This window comes from Chlorocebus sabaeus, chromosome 20 (assembly GCF_047675955.1).
Source record: "Chlorocebus sabaeus isolate Y175 chromosome 20, mChlSab1.0.hap1, whole genome shotgun sequence".
Lineage (NCBI taxonomy): Eukaryota > Metazoa > Chordata > Mammalia > Primates > Cercopithecidae > Chlorocebus > Chlorocebus sabaeus.
This window is the reverse complement of record NC_132923.1, coordinates 79515399-79539347: the sequence shown is the minus strand read 5'-3', so window position 1 is coordinate 79539347 and position 23949 is coordinate 79515399. Positions and strand designations below refer to the sequence as shown.

At 41.4% G+C, this 23949-nt stretch overlaps 1 protein-coding gene across 18 annotated transcripts in view; it reads right to left on the bottom strand.

Moving 5' to 3' along the window:
• The window catches only part of DAB1 (DAB adaptor protein 1), a 434090-nt gene that overhangs the window by 278472 nt on the left and 131669 nt on the right, over positions 1-23949 (bottom strand). For all 18 annotated transcript variants that reach the window (XM_007978568.3, XM_038003849.2, XM_073007255.1 and 15 more), the window contains exon 2: positions 23080-23282. In XM_007978568.3, coding sequence (XP_007976759.1) covers positions 23080-23146 — 67 coding nt within the window. In that variant the 5' untranslated portion in view covers positions 23147-23282. The remainder of the gene's footprint in view (positions 1-23079; positions 23283-23949) is intronic.

The window sequence follows — 23949 nt, the reverse complement described above, 5'->3', positions numbered from 1 at the left end:
ACACACACAGCTGCCCAGGGTCTACCGCTGGTTCTACCTTTCTGAATTTGGGGGCACCTGTGCTTTTGTTTTTGTTTTTTGACAAATGCTCCAGGTCATTGCACTACACGGTAGGACTGAGATCCAGAGCACCTAAGGGCCTGGGTTTTCCTCTTATGGTATTGGATAAATGCCCACTCCAAAACACATATTGTGCAACACAGAAGGGACAATAACAAGAACCAAACCCCAACTTGACAGCTGGGCTCTCTGTCTTTTCCATGGGTATCCCATGCTCCCCCATGCTGCTGTGTTGTAAGAGAGTTGGGAGTGGGAAAACAATTAAATATAAAAGTTGGTTCTAAACCAAAGCCATTCCAACTCCCCACAGGGTTTATTAAATCATTTATAATTCCAAGAAGCTGAAGTAAATATTTAATATTTGATTCCTAATCCATAAATATTTACATGTAGGGATTTCTCCATGTTCGACAAGCCCACCAGAGGTTTTACACTTTAGCAAGTGTGACTAATGAAACCTTACAATTCCCTACCCCAAAGCAAGGAGCATCTGGCCACTCCCTCAAGAGTTCTGATGCAGGGAACAGGCGGCGTGCACCCGGGGTGCAGCCACGATCACTGAGAACTGTTCAATGATTCAGCTTTGACAATAACTCTGGGGAAGAGGAAGAAATAGGGACAGAAAAAGAAAACAAAAATATGATGGTGCTGCTGCAAGAAGGACCTTCCAAAGGTTGCTGTGATATTTTCTGTTTGTTAACCTTATGGCAATTAACATTTAAAGTGGGCTTCCAATGTGGAAATATTGATATAATGTCACTGGAAAATCCAGATAACTCTTTTTGAATCCTCCTTTAAAAGTCCTGGAATGATATTGGCAGTCTCTCAATTCATCCCACCCATTCCAGTGAGATATATAACTGTATTTATTAAGTTTATTTCCTTTAATAAGTGTGTGACATCCTGCTAGGAGGTGAAAACTTAAAAAAAAAAAACAAAAAAACAAAACAAAACAACAGGTTTCTTCCCTGAGAGCACCTTACTCTCTTCCTAAATGACGTGTAATAAAATAAGAAGAGCTGTCAGTCATTAAATACCTTCAATGTGTCAAGCCCTCTGTTAGGTTCCATACACACATAATCTCTAATTCTAAAATCCCAATTTTATGAGTGAATAAAGAGGCTTCACAGGTTAAGTAGCTTGCGGAGCTAGAATTTAAACATAGATGATCTGTCAAGGGCCAGTCAGGCAAACTGAGCACTTGCTAGCTATTCACAGAATTTAATGTAGGGAACCTTGACAATGGTGGTGGAGAAGTTGAAAAGTCAGGGAAAGAGGAAGTGATTCAAGGATTAGCAAGAGCAGGAAGGTGCTAGCAGCCCTGGGATTAGAGCAGCAGCAGAAGTAGGTGCCGTGACCAAGCCAGGGAGATGGGGCCGCTGGAAGGTGACTGGGGCTGTGGTGGAGTTACTTTAGAAAGACAGAAAGAGGGCAGCCACCTGCGGGAACTGGATCCACAGAGGAAATACAGCCACTGTCAGAGCCACAACCAGAAGTGGAGAGGTAGAAGTGCTGGACTTCTCCCTTTGGTCCACCCTAGAATCTCCCACCAGCACCTCCCATTTGTTGAGCCGACCCCCAATCCCCTTGTCAGGAGAGCACAGTGAAATGGAGTTTTAGCTCCCTGGGATATACAGAAAGCCTTGCCGTGCAGGGATGGAGGGGGAATCTGAGTAACGAGCACCCCAGACTTGTCTAACTTCTCAGCCCTTGTTCTTGCTGACAGAAGAATTCACCCCAAACAGAAGCTGGGACTCCGTCTTAAAGATGCCACTGGCTTACCCTGTGGTCTCAAGCAAGACATTCATACTCTGTGGCTCTCTTTGGTAAGAGCCCCCTGAAGCTGTCACCCCCCTCCCTGGCCACTCACAGAACAAATATGAGGGTCAGGCAGGTGGTTCAACGAGGCCCTATGTAGGTAGGTCCAGGGGCGTCTCTGCTTATCTGAACCCATGTACAGATTTTCTTTAACTTAACAATGTAGGATATTCAGATTTATACCCTCCTCCACTCCTTTCTGAATACTCCCTCCAACCTCTCACCCTGAGATGCACTTTACTTCACCCCAACTTGCTTTGCTGTTTTTCTCCCGAGAATATTTTCCAGAGACCAGGGAGATGAGGATTTCACCTTAGGGAGTGACTGGCAGGTGGGGGAGAGGAAGGTTGGAGAGGGACTGAGGTTGTTGCCTGGTAATCCTCCCTAAATCATGTATGGCAAGAGGTAGCAGACAATCATTTCCTGTGACTGAGACAAGATCAAAGGATTAAGAGGTTTTGGGCAAAGAAGGCTTGGCATTTGGTCACGAGAATTGTAAAAGTCGATCTGCTGAAAAGAACAGCTTGCTAGGTGAATGTCTGACAATACAGCCTGGGATCCCTTTGAAAAGCCTGAGCTCTTTCAGGGTGAAAGGCAAAGGAAAGTCCGAGCACTGGATGTCTGCCCACAAAAGCTTCAGCCACATCCCAGAGCTACAGACAAGCTCCTCTCCAAACATGCCCTCTTCCTCCTGCATGCCACTCTGGGAGATGTGTGGTTATTGTCTGAGCCTTCCAAGTCATCTACTAATAGTGATGACATCATCCACCATTTAGTGAGCCCTGAACCCATGCTGGGTATTCAAATACTCTGCATACCATATTGCATTATTCTCCATAAGAACCCTGTGGAACAGACAGTAGTATTTTTACTTTATAAATTAATAGACTGAGATGTGGGTATCAAACAATTTATTTAAAATTACTCCATTAATTAAAAAGTTGCTAAGAATACCTATGTGTTTAATACTTATGATGTGACAGACAGCATACTAAGTACTTCATAGTTATGCCCGAAACCATGAGAGGCATTGGTCTTTCTTCCCTATCACAGATGAAGGACCAGAGTCTGAGAGAGAAGTAAATTGCCCATATTCACCACATTCAGATGTGGGAGAAGCAACGTTCAAATCCAGGTCTCTTTCCTGCTAAAGCTCTTAAATACGCTTCATCATTTGTCCATTCATTCATTCAGCAAATACTTACTGAGCACTAACTAGGTGCTGGACACTGATGTACATGCTGGTGACCCTGCAATGAACACAGGAGTGTCTTCGTAGAGTGGACACCCTCATCTGTGATACTGCATTGTGTTGAGTGAGCTTCCCTCCACCAATACTCACTGAGTACCTATTAGTGCCAGGCACTACACTTGGCCCTATCACACAGCTCCTACAAGTTTAGGATTCAAACTTGGGCCTGTTGGAAACGTCACACCTGAGCCACCTCCACAACCTAGATCATTATCTGTAATGAGCAGGGACTGGGGTGGGTGAGGGAGTGTGAGTACAGTATGAGTCCAAGTTTCCAAGGACTTTCACTCCATAATCTCTAGGTCAGTCACCCAAAGTATAAAAGTTGGAAGACGCTAATGCAAAAATGCCTCTGTAAGCCTGTCCCCAGAAAGGTTAAAGCGGACACCATCCAGTTGGTGTAAGCAGCTCAAAAGATGCAGGCTGGAGTGCTAAGTGAACAGGTGCCAGCTGAGCTCATTAAGTCCCCCAAGTTTTCATCTTTCCCAAGCTAATTGGCATGAATGCATAGGGTGCCGGATGGCTATTAAGTGGATAGCTGCAGCAGGCTCTTTAAGATTCAAAACCTAAAGGAGTTTGGGATCAAAGAAACAGAACATGACTGTAGGTGAAAAGCCGCATTGGAACTCTGCCTCTGTCCTCACTGGTGTTTACTGTACTTTGAAGAGAAAAACAACTGGTTTTGGCAGGATGACTGTTTCATGTTGCCACTGGGAAGTACTTCTCATTGTGTGGTGCAATTCTGTATCTGTTTCCCTGATGAAACTCACTTCCTGTAAAGACTTACTGAAAACCTACTTTGTGACAGGCATTGGGCTCCAGGTTGGGAAGCACTGGGCTTCACAGGGTGGTGAAGAGGAACTGGTTCCCATCCTTTCCCTCAGGGGACACGGTTTGGTAGGGAGACAGACATAGGGATGATGCAAGTACAGCACACTGTGAGAGCTACTGTACTAGAGGTCAGTATCCAAGTAGCCCAGGGGAGGGCCTGACTCCCTGTGTTTGGCTGGGTCTAGTTAGGTTTCCTGGAGGAAGTGCCATCTAGGCTGATTTTTGTTTGGTAGTTGTACCTGTTTAGTACATGCCTCACCCCTCCTACCAATCATCCACAGAGTGGGCTGTAACCACTACTGTCACACTGATTGTCCCAAACTCTTGGATAGACTATAGGTGGCCACCATCAGAGCTGGGCTGAGTTTTACAGATTTTTCACTCTCTAGAATCTGAAACTGGAACCCTGTAACTCAGGTGCGGATGGGATCTTGGATGGAGAAGCTGGCCATGAGCACAGTGACAAACAAAGGCAAGTCTGAACACAGGGAGAAGGAAGCATGAAGCAGGTGCCCAAAAAGAGCAGAAAAATAACTCTGGAGAGACTCCTGAAGGGAGATGTTGGTGTGTGATTTTCTAGTGTGGGGCTCCAAGCCCTCAGGAGAGCCAGCTTTCCAGATTGCTTCTTTCATGAGTGGGTTACGTGCTAAACAACTGCATGATTTCAGAGGAGGCCAATATGAAGACTGAGCATTCAGCCTTAAAGCCATAAAGTAGTACCACGTGCTTGGAGACCACTCAAATGTTGAGCTGTAACTTCCTAAAAGGCAGGAAAGCCTAAGTGGGTGTCTCCTGTATTGTCACCTCTGGCACAGAGCCAGGCAGGATGGATGTGCACACACAGCATTGCACATCCCACTCCTCACAAACTTTACAGTCCCAAGAATCAGCCTTGCAGGCTGGGCTTTGGTTTTCTCATAGTAAAAACAGCAGTAAGCTAGCACTTCACTAAATATACACCAAATTGAGGCACTTACATCCATGATTTCATCTGGTCTCTCTGAGACATGGGTCCTATCACTCCTATCTTACATGTTAGGAAATGGAGGCTTAGAAGATTTGGAACCTGCTCCAGGTCACATAACTTAATAAATAAATGGCAGAGCTGACTGATCAACTTGTAACTCTGAAGACAGTAATGCAATTACTGGGCTCTATTCTAAAGAATACCTGCCTCACTGGTTGTTGTGTTAAGAGGGTGTGTTTAAATAAAGCTCCTATTCACGTGGCTGGCCATCAGAAAGGTGTTCAAGAAATATAACTTTCAGCTTTCCTAGCACAGTGGGTTGGGGGCGGGGTGGGCAGTAGGGGTCAGGATAGGCTGGTGGCAAGACGAGCATTCTCCTTTGTTTGTGATAAGAAGAAATAAGAAATGTGTGGCAAGAATACCAGGGCTTCCTTCTTGGGCTATCGATGTAATAGCTGCTTTCTATTCCCCCCATTTCAGCCCTTGCAAACTATGAAAGGTCAAAATGTTCTGGAAATTTCTGGGCCAAGTCACCAAAGACTGGAACCTCAACTTCTATTTGCGCCACCTTTTATTTATTTATTTTACTTATTTGTTTATTTATTTTTGAGACGGAGTCTCGCTTTGTCGCCCAGGCTGGAGTGCAGTGGCGCAATCCCGGCTCACTGCAAGCTCCGCCTCCCGGGTTCAGGCCATTCTCCTGCCTCAGCCTCCAAGCAGCTGGGACTACAGGCGTGCACCACCATGTCCGGCTAATTTTTTGTATTTTTAGTAGAGACGGAGTTTCACCGTGTTAGCCAGGATGGTCTCGATCTCCTGACCTCGTGATCCACCTGCCTCGGCCTCCCAAAATGCTGGGATTACAGGTGTGAGCCACCACGCCCGGCCTATGCCACCTTTTAACCCATGTTTGCCTATGTGGCATGGGCTGACATGAGAAAAGCAATATAACTGGTCAGTTTCTAACTGGTAGCGAATTGAAGTGAGAGTGGATATCTCATGGCCACTTATGATATATGGGTATTTTGAGTATCCATTTGTTTTAATGTGGGAGTCATGAGTATGCACCTTGCCAATCTTCCCTAACAGGGAAAGGAACTGACAAAGTCTTCTACCTGCTACATTCAGACACCCATCTCCAGGTCTGCAAACATGTTTTAGGAACATGTTTCCCATAGGCCACTCCCAGCCAGTGACAAAGCAGGGCAGGATTCTCAGGCAGGCCCTTTCCCAGGAGACAGGGAACTCCTCTGCTGAGCAACTTTGGCTTAAGGGCTCCATGAAGACCTTGCTGAAATTGCCTTAGGACAGTGCCAACATCTAAGATGCATCCACCAAGTCTGCCTCCCTCCCTCCCTTTCCTCCCTCCTTCCGTCCGTCCGTCCCTGTCTTCTTCACTCAAGTCAAACATGCATTGTGGTCTGATGGCTCCCATAGCCGCCCCTGGCTGCCTCCCTATTTTTTCTCCGTCTTTTCCTCCCCTGTCCTCACCTCCTGTGTCTGATTGGAATCTCACCAGCCCTTGACTGCCCCATCTACTGTTGACATTGGAGCCTAGTGAGTCGAGACTGAACAGAAAGAAGACCTTTAAGGCCCTGCTGGAAATGAAAAGTCTGACCCAGTGCCAGCAGCAAGTCCACTTTCTACGCATACGCCTTCCAGATGCAAACTCTACCCTATTAATTTTCCTCACTGAAGTTATTGGGTACCACAGGCATTTTCTGAAACGTACCAACCTCGGCATTTGGCTTCAGAAGGATTTTAGAGATGATTTCACCCATCGAGATGGATAATCCTTCAGCTTTGAAATGGAAGATCATAAAGCTTTGCCAATCTACTCTGATCCCAGAGAAAATGGACCGATAAAAGATGATGATTTCAAGCTTTAAAGCCACCCTCTTCTAACCCAATCTGCTAAAAATTAAAACTCAGCAAGGCATAGTGAGAAGGCTTTCCAACCTGTCATTCTTATAAAGCAGAGATACTAAATAGCCCACAAATTATCTTACTGAAAATAAGATAGAGGCTAGTGTCGTAGACAATGTTCTAAGTCAGAGGCTGATGCTTCACAGTTGTTCAGCTGTGGGCCCTAAGCAAGTTGCCTCCCACAAATTTCACTTTCCTATTTTAAAAATCCAGATGAGTATCTTATGAGTTAAGACAAAAAAACACATAGAACAGTGTCTAATGCATAGTAAGTGCTCAACAAATACCAGCTATCACAATAGTACTATATTGTTATTGGTTTTTCATGCAGATTAACTGAAATAACAGTATCTGGCATATTCCAGGCTTTCAGTGATTTGTTTTTTCTTTTGAAATGGAGTTTCGCTCTGTCGCCCAGGCTGGAGTGCAGCTGCACGATCTCAGCTCACCGCAACCTCCACCTCCTGGGCTCAAGCGATTCTCCTGCCTCAGCATCCGAAGTAGCTGGGACTACAGGCGACCACCACACCCGACTAATTTTTTGTATTTTTAGTAGAGATGGGGTCTCATCATGTTGGCCGGCCTGGTCTCGAACTCCTGACCTCAGGTGATCTGCCCGCCTTGGTCTCCCAAAGAGCTGGGATTACATGTGTGAGCCACTGCGCCCAGTCGAATTGTTTTGTTTTTAATCTAAGCCATGTGCTTAACTGCTTTAAAAACAGTGACTGAAGCAAGTTTCCTCTTTAAGAAGCAAGGAAGCAAAAGGAGGAGGAAGAGAACTAATACGTAAGCAAGGTCTAGGGTAGGTGTTTGTCTTAATTTCCTTCCAAGATCTTTATTGCATTTTTGTTTGATTGCAAGCAGTTCTGATCCTTCTGATGGATATGTGTGCTGTGCTCTCAAGAAGATAAAGAGAAAAGGAGAGAGAGAGAGAAAAAGAGAGAGAGAGAGAGAATATAAAACTATATACTCACAAGCAATGATCGATGCCCAGGACAGAAAATTTCCAGTAGACCTGGTCTATAAATTGTCATTTAAATTTGCAATTTAAAAACACTGTCTGACTTTTTGATTTAGCTGACTGTATAGGAGAGACAAATAATGGAATCCTAATAAGCAATGTCTAAATGACATCTCCAGTCTCCCAGACAGAGAGGGCGGCAGTAGAATTCTAAGAAGAGAAAATAAATCTACCAAGAATAGGAAAGACGACCAGAACTAAATAGTTGCACTAATCACTTGATGACAGATATTAGAAAAACGTATTTTTAGCTGTTTAAAATTCGAATCCTTAACAGAAGAAGGGTTGGTTATCAGCTAAAAACCCCTAAAGTCATTGAGAGGGGACAAAACGAGGCTCTATTTTTACATTTCATCACATTAAAACAGATGAACCAAAAAATCAAGATACCAGGACAACATATTAAAGTCGATAACCTGAGGTTAAAAGATTTGAACAGCAAAACACACTCGAGCTCACAGCCATCTATTGGCAAATCTTAATTCCAGTGCTTTACTAGAGTGGTGGTCTCTAGTGGTGACATGCCCGCAAAGGGGAGCCCACCCCAAAGTCTCGGTTTCTTCTCACTACAGGAGAACAAGTTAGCATCTACCCCCTGCCCACAAAACACAGAAGATAAACACTGTATCCGTTCAAGGATCAAAATAGAAATGAACCATCAACTGCTAAAAGCAGTTCTGTAACACCACAGCTTAAGCAAGATTTGACAAATTTGGGAATGCACCAATAAAAATGGCAACAATGACAGAAGGATTGGGAGAGAGGTTTTGTGAGAAAAAGCTAAAGAAAATTAGATCACTTAGCAAAATGATAATTGCAAAAAGTTTATCATATGGGAATAGCTTAAATTGTGAGGTTTTGTGAAAAACTAATACAGAACTAAATACATAGAAGGATCAGACAGGATGTCATCTGTTTGCATGCTTGTGTGCACACAGTAGTGTGCAGGAAAAAAACACTGAAAGAAAATATACCTAAGTGTTAACTGTTCTCACTCAAGGCCAGGACATAATTTCAGACTCCTCTACATACTGCTCAAAGTAGCCGTCAAAATCGACCAGCATCGGCAAATTACACAAAATCTATTTGCAATCTATAACTTTGTGAGCTGGAGGAGAAACTGCTGTAATCATTACTTCAAAACATCAAAGAAAAACTACTTGAATATAAATTACTGATTATAGGTAAGTGTAGGCCAAAGGCCAATGAATTATCTATTTGACACAGAATACTGTTCAACAAATGTTTAGTGAACACATATTATGCACCTGGCCCTATGCATAACACGAAATGAATAAAATATGTTTGTAATGTGAGGTAGCTTTTACTCTAGAAAGAGCAGGAGCAAGTTACTGTCCAGCAAGATTTCCTTTCATGGGAGGATAGGGTAGGACTTGTTTTTCACAAGTAGGGGTTTATACCCAACAGGTAGACAATGTCTTCAATTACAGGAGATATTTCACAAAGTATCTATTGAACTAAAAAAATAAATAAATCTGAACCCCAAGAATGTTTATTTAAATCTCACAGCCTCTGGGAAGTTCTTGGATAGTTGGTTGTCTCTGCTAAGTGATTTCAACGTACTAAAATAAACTATAATTATTTCTTATTTGTTTGTCTTTCATATTAGATTTTAAGTTCCTTGAACTCAGGACTTCTCCATAATCTTTTGTGGCCAGCACTCTCCCTGGTTTTGAAAAATGCTCAAAAATTGAATGAAGGAAAGGTGGAAGGAAAGAGGGAGGAAGGAAAAGAAAAGAAGGGAAGAAAGGAAGGAATTCAAAGAAGTCTGTAATCATCACTTAGCCCTTAACAAAATTAACACGTTGACAATTCTTGATTTGACTAGCATCTCTTGATCGCCTACGATGTGCCAAAGTCTGCGACAGGTACCTTCACATAGGTACTCAGCAGTTTCATTTTCCACAATTTTGAACTCCAACCAGGACGGTATTTATTAGAAGCTACTATAGTCAACAAAGTATTTTGAAATCAGACTGCTTGTTTAAATCCTAACTCTGCTAGTTTCTAGCTGTGGGCAGGATACTAAATCTCTATGACTCTATTCATATAAAATACGAAAATAAACTGAGAGTAAATATTTAAAATGCCTGTATATTAGTCTTCTCCCTATAGAAATGGTTTTATTTCCTACAAACATATATATCATATATCTTCCACTATCTTCCACTATTTAATCACAGCCTGAACCTGACCAGAAGCCACCAGGCAATAGCTAAGACGGCAGAAACAAGTCTTGCAGAGCCTCAAGAAGCAAGGGCTAAAATAGACCTTAGCAAGTTGCATAATTCCCACCTGCTATCAAGCATCAAGCTACCTTTCATAAGTCCAACCTGATTTCAGCTCTCATGACTATCCATCACTGCTTCAGGATGACATCCAATGTCTTTAGCACACGCTTCTGTATCGCTGTTAATAAGGGATACGGGCATGATCATTTTCCCAATGATAGGGGTCCTGATCCTTTTTAGGATCACATAATAAGAACATTTTTCATTGTTGGAGATAATTCTCCTTCCCGTGCACATTTGTCAAAGGCAGTTTCCAACAGTCCCGTACATCATCCTGAAATACATGATAAGATTCAGGTCTGCTATTCATCATCTACTGGGCTTCTTCCAATGTAAGTCACTGCATGGTGAGTCTTGCCTCTGGTTTAACAATTAGAATGCAAGATCTCCCTAGAGCAGCATTGCCAGCCAGGGAAAGCTGAAAGACACAAGTGATGATGATCCCAAATTTAAGGAATGTGAATCTGCAATGATGACATATAAATCCTTTATAAAGGTAAATTGCATCTGTAGCTACCATTTTACAACAGGAACCAGACCCCTAGGAAGTGTGGTTCCTGGGGTTGTATTTGATGGCCTCTGCTGGGAAACAGCATGGTGTAGTGGAAAGAGCTTGTGCTTTGAATCAGTTAGATCCAAATTAAAATTCCTGTCCTTCTATTTACACGATGGGTGACTTTGAACATAATCTTAACTTACCTGAGTATGCTTTCTCATCTGTAAAATGGGAGTATTATCAAACTCGTAATTCTCTTGTGAAGATTTTAAAAGTTATTGTATTCCCTCCCTAGCATTTAGTAATCACATGATTAATATCATTTCCCACATTCCACTGATAACTCTTCCTCCCAGCTTTGGGATGATAAAATGATATAAAAGACACAGTCCTTGTCAATAAGACTCAGCTGAACACACAATATAGAAGGGAAGAAAGGGGTATAAAGCAGAATCCTAATGAACAGAAGAAAGGAACAAGAGCTTCATCTGGAGTGAAAACAGTACACTGAGAATCACAAGGCTTAATTCCATGGAAGGAGAGGGATGCTAAGGAAAAGCACCATGACAGTACTATCTGAGCTGTGTCTCAGAGGAGCAGGTGGACCCTGGCAGGTCAAAAAGAGAGAGGGGAACTTCTTGCAGGCTGAGAGGAGATCTGAAGCAAATCCATGCATGCTCAAAGCAGGCGAGTAAGGCGACGTGTTCAGATTGAGCCAAGTGTCTAGAAGGGACACACAACATTTGCTGTACTGATGAATGAGACAGAACTGACTTTGTGTCACCTTTCCAGCTTCTCACCTTCCTCATCTGTAAACTTGAGATTTTGAAAAAGCAGCTACCTCAGAGGAATGATCTGAGTTAGAAAACACATATAAAGGTTTGAGTATATTGCCTGATACTTAGTAATTGCTGACAGATAGTAGGTACCTTCATCACCAGCATCCTCATTATTATTTCGAGCTTGGGGATGCCCGCTGGGAGGTGAACTAGGCTGCTGATATTATTCATAGATTTGGGGAATTTGCAAAATTTCCTGGTCCTCACTTTTACAGTGCTCGCTCCAAATTAAGAGAGAGAAATGATGTTTTCCTTTAATATTATATCTTCCATATCCATGGAGATTAGTTCCAGCATCTCCATAGATAACAAAATTTAAGGACATTCAAGTTCTTTATATAAAATGGCATAGTATTTGCGTACAACCTACGTAATCCTCTGGTATACTTTAAATCATCTCTAGATTACTCATAATGCTTAATGCAAAGAAAATGCTATGTAATAGCTATTATACTGCATTTAAAAATTTGTATTATTTTTTAATTGTTGTATTTTTGCCTAATATTTTATATCTAACATTGGTTGAATCCATGGGTGTGGAACCTCAGATATGGAGGGTGGCTGACTTTACACCCAAGAGGAATGAAAGCAGGGTCTCCAATAGGTATCTGTGTACTCATTTCATACCAGCATCATTCACAATAGCCAAGAGGTGGAGGCAGCCCAAATGTCCACTGATGGATGAATGGATAAACAACCTCAGATGGAAAACATATACAGTTGGCCCTCCACAGCCTCAGGTTTTGATCCACAGTTGGTTGAATACACAGATGTGAAACCCACAGACACAGAGAGCTGATTGTACATTTCAATTTATACATAGTCAAAATCCTTCAAGTTCATTTTCACTTTACCTTTTTATGTCTAGAAAATGTTTCCTTCTCAATCATGTGGAGGCTTGTGCATGGCAACCTTCTGCAAGCCACAGATGAGAGATATGAAGTGAAGGGGCTTCCCCTGGCTTTTTAACTTCTTTTCTAACTATACAAAATATTTTACCATCATTCCCTCCTCTTGCTGAGGCCATCTCAACCTAAAGGCGTTACTATTGGAACCTGTAGGAAGATGTCTCTCAGTGCAAGCACAACTTAGTATTTTGTAAGAGGACATATCATTCAGTAGAGAGTAGTTTAGTACAGTGTTAAGAACGTGGACAAGCTCTGGGGTTAGAAAGATCTGTGTGTAAATGGGTCCCTTTACCTGTGTGACCTCAGGTAAGCCATGCACCTCTCTGAGCCTCAGTTGCCTCTTACGCAAAATGAGAATACTTGTCTAAAGGCTGTTTTGAAGCTTAAATGAGAAACATGGACACAAGGACACAGGAACAACAGATATTGATTCCTCCTTCACCTCTGCTCTCTCCTCTCCTCTGCCTTTGATCTATGTGTGTTCTCTTGATAGACTGCAGAAACACTCAGTCTTGCAAACATGTGTACTCTGACCATCCTAGAAGGTGTGTTGCAATAGGAGATTGCTGAAATCTCAGCACACCTGGGAACACTGTCTGCTCAGCAAACTCACACAAATAATAAAACCCCATCCTCTGGGTCATTTACTGGTTATCTACAAAGACAAAGATTCTCCAACTCCGAGAAGGAGCATATACTTAACCAGACTCACAGCATACCAAGGATTCAGAGGGCTAATGTGAAGGGCTTTGTTCTTCCAAACATCAAAATTCAGGCCCAGCCACTGCCAGAGGCAGCACACTGAGCTTAATGAAGCAGTGGGATGAACTAATATGGCAAATCTTATAGCTCTTACTACCAATATGGCCTACATCACGCTAAATTACAGCACCAGACATGATTGGACACACATCACAAAAGGAGAAGTAGCTGTCTGAATTGTAGGAATTTTGAATGCCACATAATAAGAATCTCAAGAGCCAACTCTTAGGGGAGATTTTTTTTTTTTAAATTTTCTTTCTCCTTGTGCAAATAATTATCCCCCACATTTTATAACAATTAATTCAACAAACATTTACTGAGTACCTACCATGTACCAAGTGTACCAGGTGAGAAACTCATAATTAATGGCATAACATAGAAAAAAGAAAAATAATTGTAGAAAAAATGGTAGAAATAATTGTAGAAAAAAATGTGATAAAATTATCACACTTTACCCATAGTACAGGGTGTTGTGAGACCCCTTAGAATCCAGGGGACTCAGGTGAGATTTTTCTTGGCCATAAGTTCATTCATTTACTCCCTTATTCATTCAATAAATATTGCTCCATACCTACACTTTTCAACATTCTCCTTAGTGGCAGCAGTAAAGTGGTTAATAAAACAGACACAGTCCCTGTCCTCACAGATCTCCCAGCCTAGTGTGTGATACAGAGGAGGATAAACCTTATTTAAATAATGGAGAAAATGCAAAGTGGCTGAGAGCACACAGGATGGTCATGACCTACAACTTGGGGGTATGTGGGTGGGTTGCAATGCGTCACCAAAGCATTTCTCAAGAAAAGTCATCTTTAACTTGAAACTGAAGAATACACGGAGTTGGCTTTGAAACAAATACAGAAAAATGTATTCCTGGGAGAAGAAAAAACATGTACAAAACCCCAAGGGTAAAAAATCAACATGGTAGGGTCAGGGAACTGAAATTGGTTCAGTGGGATCACTCAGTGAAGTATGATTGGCAAGAGTGGTGAGGAATGTGCCTGGACAGATAAGAAGGGGTCAGACCAGACAGCACCTCTCTGATGCCATGATAAGCAGTGTGGACTTTTTCCTGAGGGCAGGAGGAGCCACTCACTGAAGGGTTTTATGCAGGAGTGTGATCTGATTAAATCTCCACATTAATGAGCAGTGCTGAGAATGGCTTGGAGATGGACAGCAGTGAAAACCTGAAGACCATTTAGGAGGGTGCTAGGATGATCCAGATGAGAGATGAAGGTAGGCTGAACTACCTTCAGGGTGGGGGCTAGTGAGGGGAGAAGGAATGAATGGACTTGAAAGATATATAGAGGGTCACATGAACTGATAATCAGTGATTAATTAATTGAGGTTGTTAGGAAGCTCACAATGTTAACCAAAAGGTGACTGTAATCCTAGCACTTTGGGAGGCCGAGGCAGGTGGATTACCTGAGGTCAGGAGTTCGTGAACAGCCTGGTCAACATGGTAAAACCCCGTCTCTACTAAAAATTCAAAAAATTAGCTGGGTGCAGTGACGCGCACCTGTAATCCCAGCTACTGGGGAGGCTGAGGCAGGAGAATCGCTTGAACCCGGGAGGCAGAGGTTGCGGTGAGTGGAGATCATGCCACTGCACTCCAGCCTGGGTGACAAAACGAGACTTGGTTTCCAAAAAAAAAAATTGCAAGTGCACAGGGTAAGAGAGCTAGCCAAGGTGAAATTGCAGTCTGCACAAAAGCCACAGAGGTGAGGCCTGGGACCTGAAGTGTAGTGTGGCTAAGGGTGGGAGCAAGCAGAGTGACAGAAAAGGAGTCAGGAACCACATTTCAAAGGACTTGATGCATTGTCCTGTGGTGTATGCTGCCACGGTTACAGAACAAGTTCAAAGAGGAAAGAAGCTATGAAGGTGAGTTTAGAGAAAGCCCGACTTCTAGCAAGGAAACCAATTAGAACAAAGTCCTGAACTAAGTCACCAATTAAACCTGAAACAGTTTGTCTTCAGGGAATGGCCACACTGAGTGAAGTGTCCTGTAATCAATTCATGACCATGTGACCACAGAGAATACAGAAGTCTCTTTTCACCACAGCACATCATATGACCAGTCTTACCATAAAGAAGTAAACTGCTTGGCCCCAAAACATGACCCTCTGCCTCCAAGCCCTCTAGCCCAAGAGCTCTACTGATCAAGTTCAGACAAATTTATCTTTTCTTATAATTAAATCCTTGGTTTTGAATTTCTAAAGCTCACAAATCACAGAGTTCATAGAGAATGATTAGCTCACCAATGATTAGCTCTCTCTTGTCACCTGTCAAGACAGAGCAGCACCATAAATTTACAAGATGTAGCTAATCAGTTTCTATGCTCCAGTCTCCCCAGAAGAGTAGAGCCCCTATAATTTTTTCACATTCTCCAACTCTCCAGCATCAAGCCACAAGGCAAACCCACAGAATACACTCAGGGAAGACAGTACAGACTTCAGCACTGGTAAGATCTAGTGTATGGCAACTCAGGCAGACAAGCCCCATGACCGGCGGCAAGTCTCTGGACCTCTCTAAACATTATTTTCTTATGTATTCAATGGGATGATGTAAGAGTTAGGCTCATTAGGGACAATTTATCTAAAATGGCTCATATGCAAGAAACATACATGATGGCTACTAATAAATCTTTGTAGCTTGACAACATGGTCCACTTTCCCTTATATTTCCTATTCATTCCCTCAGTTATTCTTGGAGCAAGTATCCATTTGAAGAGGGACCAGTTTCTTTTTCTTACCAACTATCCCATAGTCCTCTGGAGAAAAGGGTACCTTCTACCTCTCTGTATTTCCTATACCACTAGAGATGTGCCGCCTCTCAGACATGGTGGGAGTTGGGGGCCACAGGGGAAAGGAATATTTGTTCATCTTGATTCTATGTATAGAGTTTCAATGCTAGGTTTTTTATACTTGTGAACTCGTGATATCCTTACTGCAACACTCTGAGATAGGAACTACTATTATTCCCATTTTACAGATGAAGTTGAGGCCCAAAAAGATTAGGTAGCTAGCCCAAGATAGACAAGTAGAAAATGTGCCAAGCCTTGACTCCAACTTCAGTTTATCTAATTCTAAAACATGGGCTCTTTTCAGAAGTCTTCACTGTAAGGAAGAGGAAGCAAACACCCCGAGAGGTTAATGAGGTGAATCCTAAGAACATCAGTTGTTTGGGACCTACTGAGTGGAAGGAGCTTCAGCCAGGGAGCCACTCCTGGGTGGCAACCCTGGCTCTGCCATTGCCCAGGGGAGTGACCACTGGCAAATCATTCTCCTCTTGAGACCTCATCTGTGACAACCAGGCTGTGGCCTGCCACCAAACACTAACTTCTTATAATCTTTTATATATGTCAACTTCCTGAGAAGTTGTGTATTCCAGAGAGGTTATTCATGTTTTAATGTATACAGACTTTCAGAGTATTGTGTTACTTGTGTTTGTTAAAATAAAAATGCACTTGCTTTTAGTCAGGAAGGCAATGAAAAGAGTTTTAATGAGAATCATCCTCATTATGATAAATATGGAATATTTTAATTAACAAAAATAAACTTGGAGTCAAAGTAAACCTTATGCATTTTATGAACAGTAAGAGGTTGGGAATGAATAAAAGCAGAAAAGTAGAAACACAATATATTTTTTCCGGGAAGGATGAGACATAAATATCAGAAGGCTCCCTCCCCTACCCCACCCTCCCAGCTCACAGTTCTTTAACTACAGCGTGGATGACTAGAGTCAGACTCTCCTTCTAAGGCATTTCTCTGTTCTTCAGAAGGCCAAGCATAGGCTGGGCTCATGCTGGAGCTATATAAATGTTTGTGGACAGAAGAACTAATTAATGATGCCGCTACTAAATTTCAAAACTGGACAAGCAAATATTATCTCTACATCCATTTGGTGGCTGAGAAAAGTGACGCTCAAAAAGTAGAGGTGACTTGTCTGAAGTTAGACCACCAGAGAGTGGGGGGCTTAAAGTATGAACCCAAATACCCAGTATCTTGACTGGCCCCAGACTGCCTCCTATGCAGGACAAGAGCAGCATATAGAAGCAATGATAAATAAGCCTGATAAAAAGATTGTTTTCTTAAAAAATTAATCTCTCAGGATCCTGAGGACCTAATGAGATAATCAATATGATGGTAATTTATAAGCTCCTATGTGGTAAGCCAATGTTAGCGGAACTTACTCCCTAGGGCTAATGACCAGTTGAGCAGTCATGACCCTGAATGTACCATTCCTTAACCCAAACTAACTAGAATTTTTCAAGAAACTTCCAAAAGTTAGCACAGCTGCGAGGTACAGAGGGTTCACACTCGGTTTGATGTGACTTCAAACCTGAGGCATCTGCCCTGTGATCACTGACTTCTCCTAAATCTCCTTAAAGCCTTGATTCTTGGAGTCAAAATTCTCCTGGGAGAAAATATGAAGGTAGCTTTTTGTCATTGTCATTGTGGTTAACTGATGATCCCTGGGTATAGCACTAACATGAAATATAAGGGAAGTAAAAAAGTTTCACTATTTCCAGGTGTTTCTAGAAAATAAGGAGGTAATAGTGAACTGTGATTTCAGAAACACAGAGCACTAACACACTAACACTGACTAAGCCATACTACATTGCAGACCCCAAGTTAGCTCTTCACCCACAGTATCTCCCTTACCTTTCTTTCTTTCTTTTATTTCTTATTTATTTATTTGGAGGCAGTCTCAGCTCACTGCAACTTCTACCTCCCAGGTTCAAGTGATTCTCCTGCTTCAGCCTCTCAAGTAGCTGGGATTACAGGCAAGTGCCACTATGCCCTAATTTTGTATTTTTGTATTTTTAGTAGAGCCAGGGTTTTACCATGTTGGCCAGGTTGGTCTCGAACTCCTGACCTCAGGTGATCTGCCCGCCTCAGCCTCCTAAAGTGCTGGGATTACAGGCGTGAGCACCGCACCCAGCCCCCTCACCTTTCTATGACAAGTGAAAATATTCACACATACACACACACACACACACACACACACACACACACACCTCCCTTTAAAGATAAGTGAAACCAGGCTCAAGGAGGCTAACTAACCTGTCTCTAGTTACACAGCATATAAAGAGAAGAGTTAGAACTAAAAACCAGGTCTGCTGTGGTCCGAAGTCAGTACTCTTTCCACTACACTAAGCTGACAGATGGCACTGACTGGAAGACTCCAGGCACTGCCCCCAGAAATATCTATCTATTCATCATGGGACACATTCCTCTACCATGATCTTCCACTGAGTGCCCTAATACGGAGATTACAAATAACAAGAATAGTGTCAACTGATTGTCCTCCTTTGATGGCAGGTAACGAACCTGAAAATATACATTATTTTCCTCGGGCCTTCCATCAAATTCCACTTCTGGAATGGGCACCATTTGACAAGCTGTATGTGCAGTGACACAACCCAATACAAATAAAATGGAAAAAAAAAACTTTATTTTTCACTACTTGCATCCCTTACTTGAATTGTGAATACTCTAGTTACATTTCATAAATAGCCTGCCTAGAAACTCATTTTGTGATGAAATATGCCCCTGTGTGACTTGTATTTGAAACCGTCTGGCTTGCTTTCAACAGCTCGAGTTAAAGAACTAGGGTGATAGGCTTGTGAAGAACTCTAAAGGGCCTCTTAACTTTCTTTATGCCACTCTTTCCCACAATAGATGACCCAAATTGTCAGGTATTCTTTTTTCAGGAATTAAAATATCTGCCCCTGGAGTCATCTAAATCTTAATAATAGGGGGGAAAAAACACTTCTATTTTGTAATATCAGGTAATAATATGGGAAATACACTTATATCAAATAACAAAATAGGACATGAAATTGTATGAAGAGTATGATGTCAACCACATATTATCCTGGAAGGCCAGTTTAAGGATGTAACTTCAGTTGTTAATAGTAGTTATTTTTGTTTGTCCTTTCTAATTTCAGCAATAAGCACATACAGCTTTTAAAAAGTTAAATAAATGTAAAAAAAAAAGATAATATTTTCCAGAAATAGTCCTAAATATTATTCAGCGTTTCATCCCTACCAAAAATCATTATATGAGGACATAATATTAACTGATAAAAATAATTATATGAGAATATAATATTAACTAATACCAGACACAAGGGTTGTCCCAGAAAAGAAGTTACACACCAATCTTGCTGATAAATATAGATACAAAAACCATTCCTCAACCTAACAAATCTTGCTGGTAAATATAGATACAAAAAAACATTTCTTAACCTAACAAATCAAATCCACCAGGGTGTAGAAAATAAAAGCATTACGACCAAGTAAGATTTACCCCAGAAATGAAGATTTAAAAATCTATCAGTTAAATCCACCACAATATAAATTATAAGAGGAAAAATACGTATAATCATTGAAATAAATACAGAAAAAGCATATGATAAAATTCAGCATGCAAATTTAGAATTTAAAAATACTTCCTAGAAAATAATACCTAAAGGGGAACTAATAAATATGTTTTATTTTGTTGTGTTTTGTTTTGAGACAAGGTCTGGCTCTATTGCCCAGGCTGGAGTACAGTGGTGCGATTGTGTCCCACTGCGAGCTCCCCTTCACGGGCTCAAGCCATCCTCCCAATTCAGCCTCCTAAGTAGCTGGGACTACAGGCATGCGCCACTATGCTTGGCCATTGTTTGCATTTTTTTTTTTTTTTTTTGGTAGAGACAGGGTTTCATCATGTTGCCCAGGCTGGTCTCAAACTCATAAGCTCAAGCGATCTACCCACCTTAGCCTCCCAAAGTGCTGAGACTATAGGCGTGAGCCACCATGCCCGGCCAGAAAACTATCTTTAGTAAAAACTTAAGCGTCACTTAAATGTAATCTAGAAGCAATCAGGAACAAGATAAGGACATTTACTATCACTAAATATTATAATGACAGATCTAGCCAATTAGAGAGAAAAAGACTACGTACTTAAGGATAGATGAGAAATTTATTTGCAGGTTATATGCTGTCTCCATAGAAAATCCAAGCATAGCTGGAGAAAGTAGTAGTAATAAAAGAGCATAACGACACGGTTATATTCAAGATTCAATATCAGTATATAAACTGTTTATTCCTTTTAAAGTTGTATTAATTTTGTCCAAGTTAGCAACATTTGTTTAATGAAATACTATTACATCATCAAAACTGAAGAACAAGAAATGAATTAATGCTTACCAGCACATTTTCTCTCTCTCTCTTTTTTTTTTTTTTTTTTTTTTTTTGAGACCGAGTCTTACTCGGTCACCCAGGCTGGAGGGCAATGAAACCATCTTGGCTCACCGTAACCTCTGCCTCCCAGGTTCAAGTGATTCTCCTGCCTCAGCCTCCCAAGTAGCTGGGATTACAGATGTGAGGACATGCTGAGAAGATGACCATCTACAAGCCAGGAAGAGAGCCCTCACCAGGAACCAAACTGGCTGGCACTTTGATCTTAGACTTTCTAGCCTCCAGATCTGTGGGAAACATGTTTCTGTGGTTTTGGCTGCCAAGTCTATGGTACTTTCTTATGGCAGCTCAAGCTAATTAAGACAAGATGAATGATGAAGGAAGAGAAAAAGAGAAAAGAGGGGAGAGGAGGGAAATTGAGAAAGATGACAGGGAAGGGAGGAGAAGAGAAGGAGAAAAGGAAAAGGGAGGAAAAAGAGGAAGAAGATCACAGCTAACCTTTGTTGAGCATTTAATATATGGCGAGTAATATATTAAGTATTTTATTTGCCTTATTTTCATTAATCTTCATAGTGAGCCTTTGAAGTCAGTAATATTATACACCCATTTTATAAGAGAGGAAAATGAGGCTCAGGTTAAATGCTTTCAAAGGTCACACAGTGAGAAAGTGGTAAAGCCAGAATTTGAATCCAGCTCTGCCTACCCAAATTCCATGGTATTAACCACTCCCTGGAGGACACTCCTCACATATGTATTATGTTGATTTCAGAGTTTTTTTAGGACATGAAGATGAGGAGGTTCTAGAAGGGTCACCTTCACGCTGTTATCCCAAATCCCCAACTGAGCCAATGTCCTGAAAACCTGAATCCTCTCTGCAGAATGCTTCTGGTTTTGCATGTTAAAATTAAGAATGAAAAAATATGCACTAAGATAACATTTTTAATGCATTAAGCATTCAAGAGTGCAGGTTTGGTGGAAAGGTTAAATTTGAGGCAAAAATATAACTTGTCAGTTTCCACTGAAAAAGCATTTAAATTCTAGTACATACTGGACTCTGCGACCTCTTTTTTTTTTTCCCCCCACATAGCAGTCTCCCAAGACATGTTCTTTTACCCACTTTCTTTCTATTATTCTTAGACCATGATGCATAGAAAACAGGTTTACATTAATTTTTAGGGAACGAAATAGACTGCCTCCAAAATATTTGTGTTTCAAATAAACATCAAAAGCAAAATTTATAGTCTTTCCTGGGCTTCTGGCTGTCCAAGAGCTGCATATGTATTACAGTTATGTCCCCTACTTCATATAGAGTGCCAGACAAATGCCATCACAAAACATAACTGGGCAGGCACAGTGATGTCTCAAACAAATCACCGTCTATACAAAGAAGTCAAAGGCATCCCGGTTTGCAAGCCCACATTGACAGATTTCAAGACCTGAAAGAGAGCTCTGTCAATCCCCTCCCATGCAGCTGAGAAAACAAGGGAGAGAGAGCAGAAACTACAGGGAGAAAACACACACACACAGAGAAAGAAGTTGCTCATATTTAATTGGCAGGGGGTGAAGCTTACTGAAAAACATGGTCCTAAAGCCATGGGGCTAAATTCTCCAGAAAACATGAAAAGTGATAGAATTACTTTATTATCACACTATGCCTGCAAATCTTCATTGCCAGATATCTCTGGCTTCTCTCTGCCAAGCACTTCCTAAGTGCTGAGACTTAAAACGTGAACAAAACATCTAGCTCCAAAGGAGTTTATGCAGGACATTTTTAATAAAGTGAAACACTAACCAAGTACTAATGAAACAAAACAAATAAAAACATTTATGTCAATTTTGGGAGTAAGAAAAGGCTCCCCCAGGAGGCTCCCCTAAACTCAAACCTAGTGAATAAGCAGGAGTCAGTTCAGAGAAAACAACAACAACAACAACAAAGGGCAACCAAAAAGGATTTCAGGCTGGATTAAGAGTCCAGTGGTTCTTAAAGTAGAGTCTCTGGACCAGCAGGACTGGCATCACCTAGGAAGTTGTTTTAAAAGGAAAGTCTTGCGTCCTACCCTAGACACCGAATCTGACACTTTGGGATGAGACTCAGAAATGAAGGCTTTAAACAAGCCCTTCCAGTGATTCTGGTTCAGCCAGAGTTTGACAACCACTGGTACAGGTAACGATGAACTACAGGATGTCTGGAGGGTAAACAGGGATGGGGAAGTGGGAGGTTAGGCAGAGATGTTGCTGGAGGGATGGATAGAAGGCATATGCAGAAAAACTTTGTATATTATGAGAAAAGTTTTGGATTTTGTTTGGAGAGTAATGAAGAGCCATTACATTATTATATTATATACATTATTATATTATGGATACAAATGAAGAGCCATTACATTATTATATTATGAATACGAAACACACAAAATAACTATTTAAAAATACATGTGACCATAAAGATATTTATTTATATCATTCCAGAGATTATATCATTCCAGAGATTTAAAAACTCATTCCTGTGCAGAAAAGTTTTGGATTTTATCTGGAGAATAATGAACCATTACATTATTATATTATGAATACAAAACACACAAAATGACTATTTAAAAATATTTGCAATCATAAAGATATTTCTTTCTATCATTCCAGAGATTTAAAAACTCATTCCTGTGCAGAAGAGTAGCCATTTAAAAAAAAGGTCAAATTCAGCCCTACCTTTCTTTCTGGAGTCTTTCTTGGCGCTGGTTTTCACAGCTACTTGAAGTTCTGTCTCAGTTGACATCCTACTTAATCCTTAGTCCACTTCACACAGATCCCGGGCCTTGGCCAGGCTCATTGAGGACTCTTCTCCAAGAGAAAGACTCCTCCCTTCAGAAATGACACTCTGAGCTACACATTTCATTCACTCTTCTTGAGTGCTGCAAATCAAGGCAAGAGAACATTCAGAATCATCACTGTTACAAAGTTAAACAGACATTTTAAAAAAGTGAATTGGCAAACATATACAAACAAAATCTTGGTCTTCACGCAAAAACTGCTCCCATGGTTTCATGAAGGCATTGATAGGGTTTATACAGCAAAGGGAATGAGAGGCTTATAGTGGCAAAACTGCTTCTCAAACTAGGTAACTCAATATAGATCTTTAAAAGTCTAGATTTATAAGAGGGACAAAACCCAACTCTGTTTTCTGTGTTTCTTATTTTCAAGCATCAGATCCCAACCAGAACATACAGCAAAGGTATGGCCAGCCCCATGGAGATATTTCCAAGAGAGCACCCGTCTATCAGCCAAGCTTGATCAGCGCCTTGGCAGCAAAAGCAGATCATATGGAAGTGACCTGTGGTCTGTCCCTCACTGGCAGGCATCAGAGGGGGCATAGAGTTGACATAAAACTGGACTCCAAGGGTAAGGTGACAAATGGGGCCGAGAAACTTTCCAGCAAGCCAATTTTATGTCAACTTTTCCTCCAGCTATAAGAGCAGACAAGCATTTAATGTGCAGAGAAAAAGAAAAGAAACAGGCAGACACAGATTTCATTCATTCATTCTCTAATAAATATGCATTGAACAATACCAGGTGCTATTA